We start from the raw sequence: 18,650 nt of genomic DNA on the forward strand, positions 1-18,650 counted from the left end.
ATGAAAGGTATTACATACAATAATCTCATTTTTTTTACAGTATTGGGGATTGAACCTAGATCTTCATTCCTGCCAGGCAAGCATTGAGCACTGAGCTATATCCCTAGCCCAAAGCAATGTGATGCTAATAAGTAGCTATTTTCCTGTTGTTCTATGTCTCTTTCCTGCCTTACAAGGAAAGTCACTTTGAAATGATCAAGCTAGTCTTTGTTATTTGTTTCTACTTCCTTTTTAAAAATTTATGTTTTCCACTATTGGCTATCAAGCTAAGGGCCTCATACAACCAGTGCTTTACCATTGAGCTACATCCCTAGCCCTGTGTTTTTAAACGAAATAGTTTCCAACCATAGCTTTTAAAGAGAAAATGTTAGATACTTTGTCACAGCAACAACTCTTAGCATTTGTATTTCTGAAAATATATAGTAAAGTTGCTTTACTTTCCTCTTTTTCCCACTTTGATGCTCATCTTATTTCATTCAGAGTAGTCTATCTGCTGCATTCATTATTATTCACACAAGAATGTGTGCACAGACATTGCATACACACAGACATACAGAAACACACACACACAGTCACTCATTTCCCAAGTAGTCCCTGGGAGCAACACCTAGAAAAGGCATCCCGCTGGCCAAACATGTTGCTAATAACAAGTTTATGCTACTTCAACCATGTAATTTCAGATTCTATCATTTTTATCCAGGTATTTATGAATCATTATTTTAGGAATAAAGCTCAAGTAATCATTCTAATTTCAGAACCTATTACCATAATGAGCTATTCACATTGCAACACAGTGACTAAACGCAAACTACGTACTTAGGTAGATTTTTCTTTGGCAGTTGGTCATGTTCCCTATGGCTTATTTCTGCTCCTCTTGCAAACCTGAAAAGCTGAAAACCTTGTTGAAAGAAAGAGAAAAAAGTGTGCGTGCGCGTGCACACACACACACACACACACTTCAAGGGTTTTTGGCTTTCATGTGGTAGATAATCTTAGCTCCTGCAGCTTCTGATGCCCCACGACTATCAGATAAGCAAAGGGCTCTCCTGTGCTTTTATTTACTTTTTTTTTTAAAGATGTTTTCCCATTTCATTCCAATGTCAATGAGTCATGACAGTTCAGGGATACAGTTCATAAACTGTTCAGTTTCTCTAGTGATCTGAAACCTCACTGGAACATCATATTAAAAGAAAGACTTAGTGTCCTTGCAGTTTATAAAAATGACAGTTTTAGGTATAAATACTAATTGTAAAGAAATATGTTGCATGGCTGGAGTTGTGGCTCAATGGTGGAGCACTTACCAAGCATGTATGAGGCACTGGATATTTTCAAAACCACATATAAATAAATAAAATAAACATCCATCAACAACTAAAAAAAATTAACAAAAAGAAATATGTTGCATGTTAAGGCAGAAAAGAATGGACTTGCATGCATTTGGGACCATAGCTTAGGAACATTATATTTTTAAATATATATTTTATATATAAAATTATATATATATTAATATATATATTTTATATATAAAATTATATATATATTAATATATATATTTTATATATAAAATTATATATATATTAATATATATATTTTATATATAAAATTATATATATATTAATATATATATTATATATAAAATTGAGAATCATGAGGCTTGCCCATAGTTCAAAAACAGTCATTTCACATTGGCAGAGATGAAGCAATTGGCTGCCAGGGATGTTAGAGATGGGCTTCCTCCTTTGGATGGTAGGCTGGGCAACCAAATGGCCTGTGAGGTTCTCTTTCTTATGGTGTTAACTCAGAATGAGCTTGAGGAGTTGCTAGATTCTTAGACTCCTTTTCAGATTACTGATTCAGGATCTTTAGTGTAGGGCTTGGCAATGTGCATTTTAATAACCTCTCTGGGTAAATTTGATGCAAACTGAAATTTGAGAATTTCTGTTCTAAGAAAATGAGTTCTGGACTGGGAGTGAAGAAACCTGATTTCTGGTTCTATTGCTTCTATAACTTCACTTGGTAACCCTGATCAAATCACTTGTCATCTCTTAGCATCATTTACCTCTCTATAAAATGAGTGGTTTGAACTAGATAATCTCTATGGTCTCCACCAACTCTAAAATTTTTATGAAATCTATAGTATAAACTATCATATCAATCTATGGAATAACCTTGATTTCATTAGCCACAAGATCCTTCATTTTACATGTCTGTAAAAAAAAGCATCCATAATTTATGTGAATCCTTGGAATACAGAAATGAGACCCAGCCATTTCCAATTCCATAAGCAAACCAGTCAATAATGTGTAGTAGGACCTGGATGAAGTTAAAGTCCCACACTTCCCATCTCAATCATTGTAATAAAACGTAGTTAATGCCAGTAAAATACTGCCAAGTGCAAGTGTTTAGTTATCAGCCTGGTGATCTAAATTGGTTAACCCCATTACTCTTGATCTCTATAAACATAAAGGTTGCCTAAGATTAAAAAAATCATGATAACACTTCACAAAGGATAGACTATGGAGCAAGAAGCATTCATTCATTGAAGTTGAGAACATAAATCAAATACAACTTTTCTCATTGGCAACTTGGCAATATCTACTAGAAGGCATACCTTTTGGCCTGGCAATTTTACTTTAGGGAGTTGATCCTACACATATTTTTTGTGCATGTGCTAACCAATATACATACACATTATTTATTGAAGTATTGTTTCTATTAGAAAAAGAAGAGGAAAAAACCCAAAAGTTCCATCAGACAGTCTGGTTCAATAAGTTATAGTAAATTCATGCAATGGAATCTCTTGAAGTCTTTTAAAAGGAATTGAGAAAGCTCACTCTCTCCAAATTATATAAAGTGAAATAATCTACAACTCTAAGTGAAAAACAAGTGTGGTACAGAATAGTATATAGAATACTGTATAGACTACTACTAATATCAAATAGTATATAGACTAGTGTGTAGAATACTACTATTTGTATGGAAAGCACACTAGTGATTTTTGTTTTTAAAAAACTTCAGAAGGATACACAATAAATTATTGTTTCCAGGGAAAGGAACTGGGCAGATGAGGGACAGGGATAAAAAGGAGACTTCATTGTATACTTCCCTAACTTCAAATTTTGAACCTTATGAATGTATTACTTTTCAAAAACAACACAAAGAAAAATTTTAAATACCATAAAAATTTCATGTTTATTGTATGAATACATTTATAAGCATATAAAAATGAGAAGATCTGGAATGATACATACCCAACACCAAAGAGATGTTGCCTTAAGATGAGGAGAATGGAAATTAGATGTATGTGTGGGGTGAACATTAATCTTTTACTTTATATTCTTGAATTTTAAAATGAGATTTCATAATTACTAAAGTCAAGCACATATAAAATGTTTTGTACTGTGGGGCAGGAAGCATGGGCCAGAGAATAAGGCATTTTTCAATTTAGCCATAAATGTATGAGAGGTTCAGCCCTGTTACCTTTATCTTGAGTCACATCATTCCCTTGAGTCTTTCTGATGGATTGAAGTAATAATACCAAGCCATTCAAGGACTCACAATGAAACAAAAACTGACCTTCAGTTTTATAACCACTTTGGTGGAGAATACCAAAATTCCCCATGTTAGAAGAGCTATCTAAGAGGCAAAGGTTATGAAAAAGAAGGCAGTGGAGAGCCACTTGTGCAACTGTTTTAGAGGTACATCAAAAGTGTGTAATGTTTTGGGCTACTGAAAAGAGCTTGAGACCTAGAGTCAGAAGTCCTATGTCTAATACTTGGCTATTAACACTATGCCGTTTTATACACTACGTGTGTGGCTTTGGTTAATCAACTGCCCATGATAATTAATTAACTACCCTATACTATTATTGCACAATGTTATTGAGAAAATAAAGTGAGATAATATGGAATATTATAATAATATGAGAGAATGGTATAATCTCTAAATTATATAGCTGTCATATTTCATTACTCCCAGTGTCAGAGATAATAACAATAAAAGTAGCTTTTCCTATATTGTCATAAAGGACATTTTCTGTTTTACTCACAGAATCACATGGCAACTTTTAGAGCATACAACCTCCAGGAAGTCTCTGCTTCAAAATTTGGCATTATGACTTATTTCTGTCATTGCTTGGGAAAATGTTAGAAATGAATATTTCATAATAATACTAGAGAATACTTGGCAATAGGAAAATAAGATAAAAATTTGTCATGGAAGTTTGTCTTTTTGAACTCTCAAAATGGATAAAAAGTTAACATAAGTCCTGATTTTTTTTTCATTTCAGTTATCTACCTCATACTCTACCATGCTATTTTTGTGTTCTTTGCATGGACCTACTGGAAGTCTATCTTTACACTCCCACAGCAACCTAACCAGAAGGTAAGAATATCGTTACTTCATACATGCTAAGAACAAAGTAGAGATGCTAATAAAGCAAGAAGAGGACAAAAGTGGAGCAATTAAATTCCATTAAAAATAAAATCAGGGTAATCATTTTTTTTTAATGAGGTCGTGTTATGTTGCTCAGACTGGCCTTGAACTCCTAGGCTTGAGTGATCCTCCTGCCTCTTCCTCCCAAGTCCCTTGGGTTTTGGTTGCACACCACCATGACTGGTTTAAGTTCATCTTAAAGAAGAACACTTAGTGATAAAGGTACATTAAAGGTAGGGCATACTATTGAATGAGTTTGTGAAACCACTAGTCCTGGATATCTTAAGACTAGGAAACCATTACCTGTACTGTGATTTAATTAGGAAAAAAACAAAGACCTACTTCAATTCTGAGACCTCAACAAGTTCAGTTCTATGAAAGCGTATTATTTTCATACCCAGCAAGACTCTGAAGAAAAATATAATTGTTTAATCAATCATTTTCAAGCTGTGTTCTCTTAAATCCACATGTTTCATGCAGTATTTGAAATTCATGAAGGAATTTGTGGTTATATCAGGCATTTATTATGTGATAAATGCTACTAAGCATTTATCTAAGCTAAGTTAGATTCTGAAGTAGGTAAAAAAAGCAATAGGAAAGATTTTACCAGTTTCCAAACACTAGGAAAAGTGCGGATCCAAATTTTCTCCATTATGGATCAAAATGATACAAAAGGAAAAAATTAAACACAGAGAAAGGCAGTGATGCAGGAATTGAGGAATATGGGGGATATAATATAGAGAGAAAATAAAGAGCAAAATGGCAGAAATCCTTCCTAATGAATAATTACTTGAAGCATAAGTGGATTAAACTTTCCCTGTAAAAGGCTGATTGGCAGAATGAATTTTAAAAAATCATGATCTATATTTAAGCTGTCCACAAAATTTAACTTTAGAAGCAAGCCATAAAAAGGTTGAAAGAACAGAAAAATATATAAGCAAATAGTAATCAAAAGAGACCAAGGGTGGCTATTCTAATATCAGACAAAAGAGACTTTAAGTCAGACTTAACAAGAGTCAAAGACATTCTATATTGAAAAAAGGGTCACTTTATCAAGAATATGTGAAAGTTATCAATAAGAGAACCCCAAACTATAAAAAGCAAAAGCTAACAGATTTAATGGAAAAAATATAAAGTCATACAATAATAGAGAATTCAACACCATATTTTCAATAGTAGATAAAAGAACTAGACAGAAGATCAATAAGGAGATGAAAGATTTGAACAACACTGTAAACCAGCTACATGTAACATACCCACTTCAAAACAGCAGAATACACATTCTTCCTAAGTGCATTTTCCAGTATAGACCACACATTAGGCCACAATAGAAATCTCAGTAAATTTACAAGACTGAACTCATATAAAGTATCTTCTCTGACTACAATGGAATTAAACTAGAATCAATAAGACAAGGAAAACTATAAATTCACATATATGTGGAAATTAAACACATTCTTCACCAACGGATCATATAAGAAATCACAGGAAAATTAGAAAATTCGTCAAGATTGTTTTAGTCAGCTCTTTTTTGCTGCTGTGACCAAAAGACCTGACAAGAACAATTTTAAGGAAGGAAACATTTATTTTGGGGCTCACAGTTTCAGAGGTCACAGTCCATAGATGACTGACTCCATTCCTTGGGGCTTGAGGTAAGGTAGAACATCATGGCAGAAAAGTATGGTGGAGGAAAGTGGCTCAGGACATGATTGAAAAGCAGAGAGAGTTCCTTTCACCAAGGACAAAATCTATACCCCAGAGGCATGCCTCCAGGGACCCACCTCCTCCAGCCACACCCTGCCAGCCTACTGTTACCACTCAGTTAATCCTAATCAGGGGATTCATTCACTGATTGAGTAAGGCTCTCATAACGTAATCATTTCTCCTGTAAACCTTCTTACATTGTCTCACACATGGGCTTTTAGGGTACACCTAATATCTAAACCATAACAAAGATGAATGAAAATGAAAAAAAAACCCATGGGATTCAATAAAGTTGTAAACACGCTTAAAAAGGATAAGTATTTTAAATAGTCTAATTTTATATCTTAACCAGAAAATGAAGAGCAAAAACCAATGAGATGCTACCTCATAACCATTAGGATGCCTACTATCAACAACAACATATAAAAAATACAGGGTGGGGAATGGGGAGTTAATTAATGAGTATAAAATTTTACTTTGGGTCATTAATAAAAGTTCTGGAGGTGATGGTGATAGTGGCACAACAATGGGAATATACTTAATACCACTGAGCTGTATACCTATAAACGGTTTCAATAGTTAAATTTTGTTATATATATTTTATTACAATAAAAATGGACCAGACCTAAATATAAGACCTAAACCTACAAAATTCCTAGAATAAAACTTAGGGGTGGGGGACTGGAGTTGTGGCTCAGTGGTAGAACACTTCCCTAGCATGTGTGAGGCACTGGGTTCGATTCTCAGAACCACATATAAAAAAATAAGTAAATAAAATAAAGGTCCATCAACAACTAATAAAAATATTTTAAAAACTTAGGAGGAAATCTTCATAACCTTGGATTTGGCAATGGATTCTTAAATGTGACAACAGAAGCTCAAACAACAATAAATAAATAAATACATTTGATATTACCAAAACTAAAACTTTTGAACATCAAGCAACACTATCAAAAAAATGAAAAGATCACACAAAGAATGGTAGAAAATATTTGCAATTTATACATATGATGTATCAAGTGTTCATAACATATAAATAATTCTTAGAACTCAACAACAAAAGATAAACAACCCAATTTAAAACTGGAGAAGAGACTTGAACAGACATTTCTCCAAAGAATATATACAAATGTCTAATAAGCACATGAAAAATTATTTAATACCTTAGTTATTTAGAGAGATACAAATCAAGACCATGATGAGATACTACCTCATAACCACTAGGAAGGTCAAAACTGAATGAAAGAATGAATGAAAAATAATAAGAATTGGTGAAGATGTGAGGAAATCAGAATCCTCCTAAACTGATACTAGAGATATAAAATGGTAGTGCTAGTATAGCAAATAGCTGTCCAGTTCTTCATGAAGTTAAATGTAGAGTTACCATGTGACCTAGAAATTCCACTCCTAGATATATACTCAAAATATTTGAAAACAAGTGTTCAAATAAATTCTTATGCTTAACTGTTCATTGTAGCACTAGTCACCATAGCTAAATTATGGAAACAACTTAACAGTCCGTCAACAGAAAAATGGAAAAATTAAGTACAGTATGCCCATGTAAAGGAATATTATTCAGTCATAAAAAGAAACTCAGTATTGATATGTAGTATAACATGGATGAACCTTGAAAATGTGCTAATTGAAAGACACAAGACACCAATGGCCACACAGTTTTGATCATATCTATATGAAATATCTAGAAAGGCAAATCCAGAGCTAAGGGTATAGCTCAGTTGGTAGAGTGCTTGCCTTGCATGCACAAGTCCCTGGGTTCAATTCCCAGGACTGCCCCCCCCCCAAAAAAAAAAAAAGAAAATCCATGGAGACAGAAAGTAGATTACTGGTTGGCAAGTCTGGGGATAGATGGGAATGGACACTGCTTAATGAGTAAGGTATTTCCTTTTGGGGTGGTGAGAATGTTCTGGAACTAGATAATGATAATGGTTACACAACATTGTAAATGTACTAAATATCACTGAATTGTACACTGTAAATGCATCCTTTAAAATTAAATTTAAGTTATGTGATTTAAGCTCAATAAAAATAATTTTCCCCTTTATATTATTTATGAAGCTTGTAGGCCATCCACAGTCTCATCCAGCTTCTCCAAGACTCATCAGTGTCACCTGAAAAAAACACTTGCAACCTGAATGGTTAGCAATTTTATAAGCCTAAACTGGGTGAAATGTTCTAGTCAGTTTTTTTCATTTTGTGGCCAAAGTACTTGACAGAAACTATTTTAGAGGAGGAAACGTTTATTTGGTGCTCATAGTTTCAGAGGTCTCAGTCTATAGATGGCCAACTCCATTGCACTGGGCCCACAGTGAGGCAGAGCATCAAGGCAGAAGGCTGTGTTAGAAGAAAGCAGCTCAGAACATGGTACCAGAAAGCAGAGAGAGACTAAATTTGACTTATCAGGGACAAAATATATACCCCAAATGCACAGCCCCAATGACCCACCTCCTCCTATCTGCCTTCAGTTATCACCCAGTTAATAATTCCTATCAGGGGATTAATTCATCAATTAGGTTAAGGCTCTCATAATCTCACCTCTAAATTTTCCTGCATTGTCTCACACATGAGCTTATGGGGGACACCTCATATCTAAACCATGACAGATAATGACAGGATTTAGTCAAGCACCACAAAACTACATCTTTTATCATTTTTAATTTGTTAAGAGAATGGAGAGTTCCACAATATTAATTTCTCTAATACAACATACATCCCAGTCTATCATCATTTGTCCTACCCAAATGCATTCATTGGCTCATTGCATTCTGATACTCAACAAGGCTTGGTTAGTTCCTGAAATAAGGCATCCATGCCTGACATTCTAAACCAAAGCTGACCTCTTGAAAGACCACAAGTTATTTCTCGCATACAAGTAGAAACAACCCTGTATTCACCTTTCAGGTATATGCAGTGTACCATAAGAAAGTTACATTTGTAAGAACATTTCAAAAACTAAAGTGCTGCCCCAAGGTGCTGCTTTTAATTATCAAAAGTAAAAAAGAATTTTTAAAGAACTCATACCTTTGTGTTGATCAAGATAATTGTTCTACTAAGAAATAAAATAACCAGATGTTTTTATATTCATTTACTACTTTGTAACATAGATTTATAGCCTTTTGGTACAGTTCATTGCAGAATCCTTAGCATCCTGGGCTAAATATTAAGTGCCTATAGTATACCACATTTATTGTAACATCCCAAAATGCTCCTACACATTTCCACATATATTGAAGAGGGTGCTTACTTTGCTTCAGAGTGACATTATACCATAAAACATACCACTATGGTTCTTAAAGTAGATTATTCCCTTTTATCCTAATTGGTTCATCTGTTCACTCATTGAAGGACATTTGAATTGTTACCATTTTTTCTATTATGAACAAGACTAAACATCCCTGTACACATCTTTTGTATACATATATGTGTTTTATATGTATGCACACACGTACACATGTACACACACACTCATTTCTCTTGGTTATATAATTAAGAGTGGAATTGCTGAGTCATTATACACTATAGGCATATATTTAGCTTAACTAGCCTAGCACTTGCCTAGCATGCACAAGGCCCTGGGTTTGATCTCCAGCACAGCAACAAAATAGTAATACAATAAAATTAAGGGGATGAGGCTATGGCTCAGTGGTAGCGCACTTGCCTGGTGTGAGTGAGGCACTGGGTTTGATTCTCAGTACTACAAGTAAATAAATAAAATAAAGGTCTATCCACAATTAAAAAACATTTTTAAAAAAGATAAAATAAAGTTGCATAAGATACTATATTAGATACCAATTAGAAGGGTTAAAAGATTGATGTTTTAATATTTTTAAATGATCTAAAAATTAGACTTTAAGTAAGACTTTCAATTTCTTATTTTTACCCAGCATATCTGAACTGATCTTTTGAATTTACAGATGAAGAAAAAGTAAGAGTGTCTGATTTTCCAAATTGAGTTTATATTCAGGAGCATCATTGAGGCTTAAACCCAGAAATTCCCTTTTTCACCTTTGTCTACCCTTTGGCCCAGACAAAAGAAAGCTTTCAGATCTGTATTACTTTGGGAAATTGTTAGCATATTGTTTGCAAGATTAGTGAAGTATCTTTGCATAATATGACAACAAGGTCCGTATCAAAAAACTTCTCAAATACATACTTGAAATACTCAAATTTCTACTACTTTATGACTAGAATAGGCAGATAATATCACGGTCTCATCCAGCTTCTCCAAGACTGTTATCAGTGTCATCTGAAAAAAACACATGCAACCTAATAAACATGGTTAACCTTCAACGGGTTCTAGGAAGCAATGTGTTACAAACCTGCTTTGCAACATCATATTATGGTATAATGGAGTGAACAATGTGCAAGTCTTGGAGTCAGATGAGCTGAGCTGAATGAGTTCAACCTTGGACAAGATACTTTATCTAAGTTTTACTGTATTTATACAACAGTACTACATACCATAGAATTATGAAAATTGAGATAAAAGTCAGATAATATAACAGAGATAAGTATCCAGGTTATAAGCAAAATTGGTACCTGATCTTCAAGGATAGGTAACAGATATTTTCATTTACATATTTATTGTTTTAAATCCTTTCTGCAAACATTGTAAAATAAAGTCTTGCCTATCACTTCTGCTTCCAGTTCCACTTGTCCTATACAGACAAGGAGCGCTATGAAAATGAAGAGAGACCTGAGGTCCAGAAGCAAATGCTTATTGATATGGCCAAGAAGCTACCAGTTTACACAAGAACCGGGAGTGGAGGTCAGTGTATTCAATGTCAGCAAGAGAGGAAGTTCAGCAAAGATCTCAGAAACATTAAGTGATGTATGTTGTCAACCTAGCCCATTATCTCTTTCATCTTCTGAAAGCCACTATGGAATTTTTTCTCAACATTTTATTATAAAAGTTTTAAAACACATATCAAAGTTGGGAGAATTGTAAACACCTGCAACACCAAAACTATAATCTACCACTAACATTTTACTATATTGCTTATATTGCATATGTATGGACATATCTGTCCATATATCCATTCCTTTAGCATCTTCTACCAAACCATCTTATTTTTCTGATACATTTCAAAGTAAATACCATGCATCAATACATACCCACCTAAATAATTTAACATTATTTTTAGCAAAATTAGCATACAAAACATGTAAAAATCTTAAGTGTAAAATTCATTTTTTCTTGAAAAGTAAACACAACCGTGCAACTAAAACCCCTATCAACATTACCACCACCCCAGAAAGTTGTATGCCCCTTCCCAGTCAATCCCTGACCCACAGACAACCACTATTCTGATAGTTTTCTACTATAGATTAGTTTCTTCTGCTCTAGAATTTTATAAATTGGAATCATACAGTATGTACACTTGTGTTTGGCTTCTTTGATTCAGCATATTTTTGAGATTCATTCATATTTTGCATACTTTATTCCTTTTATTTACATTGTATATCATAGTTTATCCATTCACTGATTGATACACATCTGGGTTGTTTCCAGTACTTAACTAGTATGGGTCAAGTATCTGTGCAAAGAGATATCTTCATTTTATTTGGGTAAATATTCTCTATGGAATTATACTCTTAGATTTTATTGGTATGACTAGAACAGTATTTGTTGAACCAGTTCTCCACCTTTAAAATTTTGAATACAAGACTTCTCTGGCCAAACCATTCTAATATTTCTAGTATGGGAGATTATGTTTCAAGCCTTAGAAAAGTATACTGTAAGGCAATTATGTTCATTCCCTCATCTTTTATTTATTCAACAAATGTTTACTAAGACACCGTATGACAATTGGGGAAATTTTAATTTGGTCTGCATACTAAGGACTTAAGATAACATAAAGGACTTATTGTTATTTTTGTTAGAGTAGTAATACAACAGTTATGATTTTTTTAAAGTCTTAATGCTTACTGAAATAGTTTTGGCTGGAAGTGACACAATATCTAGGATTTACTTAAAATGCTCAAGTAAAAAGCCAGTGGAAGAAACAGATTAAACAAAAATGGCACAAGGGTTGATAATTGTTGAAGTTGGATATGGTACCTGGGGTTTATTATACTAGTGTCTCTACTTTTAGTGTATATTTGAAAACTTCCATAATACTAATTTTTAAAAAGTAACCAATGTGTATGAGCACTATTCTGAACATTGGGAATACACAGCTGAACATAGAGTCACAAAGTCTCTTGTGGTGTTTAAATTCTAATGAAGAGAGAAACAGAAAATTATATAATTTTAGGCAGTAGCCAACAAAATAATATAATAGTGCAGAGGATACAAATTAGATGCATATGGGGTGAGTTGGGCTCAGAGATATAGTTTGTTTTATCTCTGTGTTTTTATTAACATAAAATAATTTTACATATTTATGAGATATAGTGTGATATTTGATACATGTATACAATGTGTAATATCAAATCAGGATAATTAGTATTTTTCTCTTTAAAGTTTGACATTTTATTATGTTGGGAACCTTCGAACTCCTCTATTCTAGCTCTTTTTTTAAAATTTTTTTAAATTTATTTTTTAGTTGTACGTGGACACAATACTTTTATTTTATTTATTTATTTATATGTTGTGCTAAGGATTGAACCCAGGGCCTTGCTCTACCGCTGAGCCACAACCCCAGCCCCTCTCTTCTAGCTCTTTACAAATTAAATAATAAATTGTTTTCAGTATGGTCACCCTACTATGTTGTAGCACATTAGAACTTATTTTTCCTTTGTAATTATATTTTGGTACCTATTATCTAACTTCCCTCTATATCCTTGCCTACTACTTTTCCTGGTTTCTATTGAGCACTTTTATATCCTCTACTGTAAAATCAACTTTTTAAAAAATATTTTTTAGTTTTAAGTGGGCACAATATCATTATTCTACATTTATGTGGTGCTGAGGATCAAACTCAGTGCCTCAAGCATGCTATGTGAGCACTCTACCACTAAGCCACAACCGCAGCCCATAAAATCAACTTTTGAAATTTGAGCATATAAGAACATGTAGTATTTGTCTTTCTGTGCCTAACATATTTCACTGGACATAATGACCTCTACTTCTATCTATGTTGCTACAAATAACAAGAGTTCATTTTTTTTGTGGCTAAATAATATCCCATTATGTATACCAACCACATTTTATTTGTCTGTCTAAAGTGACTTTTAAAACTTTGCATTTGTTGCTAGTTTTTAATGATTAGAATATTTCTACTTAAAAATCCAGGTTTCTGGCTTCTCTTGAAACTTACACAGTCTGGCAATAATTTGCCTTCCAACATGGCAAAAATTAGCTGGATCTGAGTAGTGGCAGTCCTCTTTAGAAAGAACATGAATTCTCAGATTCTGCACAATCTCCAACAGGCTGCTTCATTTACTACTCAGAATTCCCTAGATCCTTAAGGCATTTGTTTGCAGTCCCTATGATAGAGTAATAGGAAAGGATTTTCTGAAGAAGTGCTATTTGAGCTGAGATCTGAATGATAAAAAGGAACTAACCATGTGTATCTGTCAGAATTCTCCAGAAAAACAGAATCAGTAAAATGTGGTGAGTGTATTTGTGTATGTACATGTGTGAAATTGGCTTGTACAATCATGGAAGCTGAGAAGCCCTGTGGTCTGCCATCTGAAAGCAGAAGAACCAGGAGTGCTGATATCCCAATCTGGGGTCAGGAAAAATGATGACCTATCTCATGCAGTCAGGCAGAGAGAAAGCAAATTCTCCCTTCCTCTATATATTTATTCTATTCTTGTCCATAAGGAATTGGATAAACCCCACCCACATTTGGGATGACAATCTGCTTTAGTTAGTCTACTGATTCAAATGTTAATCTTACCCAGAAATACTCTCACATAGATGCCCAGAAATAATATTTAACCAAATATCTGAGTACCCCATGACTCAGTTGACACATAAAATGAATCATCACCTCTTACTAACTTGGCATACATACACATCTCCTTAAGCCATACTTAATCTCTAAATAAAAACAACAAGGGCTGTGGGTGTAGCTCAGTGGAGAGTGCTCACCTACCAGGCAGGTTGGCTCTAGTCTGGTTCTCAGCACCACAAAAGAAAAAAAAATAAGACAATAATTCTGCCCAACATGTTACAACTATCCTGTGTACAACCAAAAACAAACTAAACCCTTCCCTATAAGATGAGGTAAAAGTCCTTCAGTGGTGTTTACTTTTCTCCTTGTAACTTCAATACTATGATATAAAATTAACAAAACTCAAATACTATGATGTCAAATCAATACATTTTATGTTATGTGATAAGCAAATACGGGAAGGAAGAAAGGAAAGATATTTGAGATACACACAGAGAGATATTCATAACAAAATAAGGAAGGAATACTTATGACAATTATAGTCCTCATTTCTGTAACTGGTCACCTGGTCATAGCTGGCATTAATAACTACTTTTTTCCACTACCCATTTTGTACTCCCTTACCTTCAGCAAGCACCTCAGCTGATCATAGTTCTTCACCTGGTGGGATGACTCAAACCTTCATTCCTGAGGAGTCTAGTCCATACGTAGTCCTACCTAAATTAGGTTTGTTATCATTTTCTATTCTTCTAATCACAGGACATAGAAGTACTAAGAAATATCCTAAGGTAGCTTCTTCCTTAGCTCTATTATGGAATAGTAGTCTAATTTCTTCTAAGTAGTTAGGATCAATTTTCCTAGCCAATATTGCAGCTACCTTCTTGATTTAGAGGCACAAGGGTCTCCAAATGAATAGGTGTCAGTCTTAACTTGCAGTTCAACAGAATCATTGTTATGTCTCCTGGTGGAAGCATTCCTCCCTTTTTACCTAAGACCTCTAGACTAGCCAAGTAAAAAGTCACAGGAACAAGAAATAAATATTTTGTTAGTGGGTAACAGAGGGTAATAATGAATGGTACAGCTGGGCACAGTGGTGCACTCCTGTAATCCAAGTGGCTTTGGAGGCTGAGGCAGGAGGATCACAAGTTCAAAGACAGCCTCAGCAAAAGCGAGGCACTAAGCAACTCAGTGAGACCCTGTCTCTAAACAAAATACAAAATATGGCTGGGGATGGGGCTCAGTAGTCAAGTGCCCCTGAGTTCAATCCCTGGTCCCACCCCCCAAATAATAATGAATGGTGCCATTCCCATTTCCACCCTTAATTCCTGGATACATGGATACTGTCTATCAGAAAAAAACAGTATTATATATTGAATGTTTATCCAGATCATATGTAGCCTTTTGAATAACTTTGTCCTAGTCCCACAAAGTATTGCCACCTCATTGGCTCTGTAACTGACCCTTCAGAAGACCATTCCACTATTCTGTCAAACCAGCTACTTCAGAATGGTGATACACATGGTAAGACCAGTACATTTGATGAGCATGGACACATTGCTTTATTTGTCTTGCTGTGAAGTGAGTTCCTTGATCAACACCATTGCTGTGTGGAATACATGATAGTGGACAAGGCATTCTGTAAGTTCACAGTATTAGTTTTGGCAGAAATATTGCATGTAGAAAAACCAAATCTTTATCTAGACTTTCTGTTCCAATAAAAACAAATGCTTCCCCATCTATGATTGAAGCATTCTAATATAATCAACCTGACACCAAGTACATGGCTGATAATCATGGGTAATGGTGTCATATTAGAGGTTCAGTTTTGTTCTCTGCTGCCTGCAGATTGGACATTCGCAGTGGCCAAAACCAGGTTGGTTTTGGTGAATAAAAGGCCATGTTTCTGAGCCCATGAATAATCTCCATCTCTGCCAACATAGCCATGTTGTCCATGAGACCATTGGGCATTAATGGGGTGATTGTGGAAAGAGACTGACTGGTATCCACAGAACAAGTCATCATATCTGTTTGATTATTAAAATCCTTCTCTGTTGTGGTGCTATGATATAAATGATTGTGAGCCCCCACCCCTTCATACATTGAAAACTTAAATGTGGATGGTAACAGGAGGTGTAGCCTTGGGAAAGTGACAAGATCGTGAGGGTGAAGCACTCATTAATGGGATTAATGCCCTAATAAAAAGGCCCAGAGAGCTGTCTTGCCCTTTCACCATGTGAAGAAACAGCAAGTTGGTGCTATCTGTGAAACGGGCCCTCCCTCACCAGCACTAAATCTGGATTTCTTGGCCTTCAGAACTGTGAGAAATAAATTTGTTGTTCAGAAACTATTCAGGCTGTGGTATTTTGTTATAGCAGCAAGTTAAGACTGACACATGAAATCAACCTTTAGTGAGCATTCACATGAGACACAAACATCTTTATAATGTTTTTGCATTCAGAGAGGTCTGTTTACATAACTCTGTTCCAGATCTCCTTTTCACCAATTTTCAAGTTTTATTCTTTCCAAGTCTCCAATCATCCATCCAAACCAGTGGCAAAGGACCAAGAATTGATATATCCTCATGTGCCTGGCCATTTCTCCTTCCAAGCAAATACAAGTGTACTGCTTAAAGTTCTGCCCACTGGAAGGATTTTTCTTCTCTATTGTCTTTCAGGTATATCCCAGAAGGGGATTGTAGTACTTTAGCTGTCTACTTTCAAGTAGTGTCTGCATATCATAGAACCCTCTGTGTGTCAGATATGAGTCTTCTCTTCCTCTGTCAGCTAATGGTAGGAAACTTCCCATGAGACCATGCAAGCTGGGAGACAGAAGGTCATATAGCAGGAATAGGGGCTACAGTTATTTGGATTACTTCTTCATGTTACTTACATATGCCTTCAGGGCCTACTTAGGACTGGTCATATATATACCACTTTAGTTTGAATGTGGAGTATTGCTCTGCATGCCCAACTTTATGGCTTGGTGAATCAGATAACACCCTGCTCATGATGAACAACTCATGTCACATGGTAACTTGGTGACCCATGGGTAAGGATTTTATCTCTACTAAGCCCCAGGAACAGGTTAAGAATATTTTTCAAAAAAAGAATAGCTATCTGTGGAGAATGGTAGGGTTTTGCTCCAAAATACTAAGGGTCTGCACTTAAATTTCACCTATAGGGCTCTACCAAATGCTGTAAACAGCATCCCTATCTTTCATTGATACTTCAAGCACAATTTTATCTGCTGGATCATGTGGCCCAAGCAGCAAAGCATTTACACAGCAGCCTGGACCTGTTGTAGAACCTGCTCTTATATCTGAGACCCACTCAAAATTAGCAGTTTTTCAGGTCACTCAGTAAATGGACTAGAGTACCAAACCCGAATGAGGAATTTGTTAACTTCAAAATCCAAAAAGAAAGGCCTACTTGGCACTGTGCCTCTTCTTTTGTTTTAGGAGGGGCCAGGTGCAATAACTTACCCTTCACCTTAGAAGGGGTATGTCAACATGCCACGCATCATTATACCCCTAGAAATTTCACTGAGGTAAAATGTTCCTGAATTTTCATTGGATTTGTTATCTCACCCAATGGCATACAAATGTCTTACCAATAAGTCTAGAATAGTTGCTACTTCTTGCTCACTAGGTCAGATCAGCATAATGTCATCAAGGTAATGGACCAATGTGATATCTTGTGGAAGATAAAGGTGATCAAGATCCCAGCAAACTGAATTATAACATAGCACTGGGGAGTTGATATGCCCTCAGGGTAGGAAAGTAAAGATGCTTTGCCAGGCAGAAAGCAGACTGCCTCTAGTGGATCTAATAGACAGGGATGGAGATAAAGGAACCTGCCAAATCAATAGCAACATACCCGGTACCCTCAAGCAATGAAGCCATATCTGACAATTAGGGTCTCCATATGGTTAAGGTTACAATAACTCATCATAATTCCTCAGAATACATGTCTTCTGCATAGGCCAAATAGGTAAATTGAATGATATGTAGTAAGGGTAATCACCCAACATCCTTCAAGTCCTTGATGATGGCACCAACCACTGCAATCCCTCCAGGAACACAGTATTACTTTGTCTTACCATTTTTCTAAGTAGAGGCAAGTCTACTGGCTGCTACTTGGCCTTTCCCTACCGTGATAACCCTCACTATACAGCTCAGAGAATCAATGTGGAGATTCTGTCAGCTACTAAACATGTCTACTCCAATTATACATTCTAGAAACTGGAGAAATGTCCACAGGAGGCATTTGGGTACCACTGTGCCTGCTGTGAATCAGACCTGAGCTAAAACTTTGTTGGTCACCTGACCTCTGTAAGTTCCAACTCTGACTGGTGAACCACAATAACATTTTGGGTCTTATGGAGTTAATGTCACTTCAAAGCCAGTGTCCAGTAGCCCCCTGGAATGATGCTTTTATTTCTTTTTTCCTAATGCACAGTTGCCTTGGTAAAAGGCCAAAGGTACCTTTGATGAAGGATAGTGGAAAGTTGAACAGTATAAAATTTTAGTAGTGTTGGTAATATTCTAGTGTCTTTCCTCACGGGAATACAATCTCTCCTTTATTCAAGGGCCTCTGAGTCTGTGAGCTGGCTCAAGCCATGACTACTTTTTTTAATGATTCAAATAAGACT

The 18,650-nt window shown here is 35.3% G+C and overlaps 1 protein-coding gene across 1 annotated transcript in view; it reads left to right on the plus strand.

Moving 5' to 3' along the window:
• The window catches only part of Zdhhc15 (zinc finger DHHC-type palmitoyltransferase 15), a 104,879-nt gene that overhangs the window by 45,996 nt on the left and 40,233 nt on the right, over positions 1-18,650 (plus strand). The window contains exons 3-4 of the mRNA XM_027922975.2: positions 4,289-4,383; positions 10,804-10,924. Of these exons, the coding sequence (XP_027778776.1) occupies positions 4,289-4,383; positions 10,804-10,924 (216 nt within the window). The remainder of the gene's footprint in view (positions 1-4,288; positions 4,384-10,803; positions 10,925-18,650) is intronic.

The sequence above is a fragment of the Marmota flaviventris genome, chromosome X (genome assembly GCF_047511675.1).
Source record: "Marmota flaviventris isolate mMarFla1 chromosome X, mMarFla1.hap1, whole genome shotgun sequence".
NCBI lineage: Eukaryota > Metazoa > Chordata > Mammalia > Rodentia > Sciuridae > Marmota > Marmota flaviventris.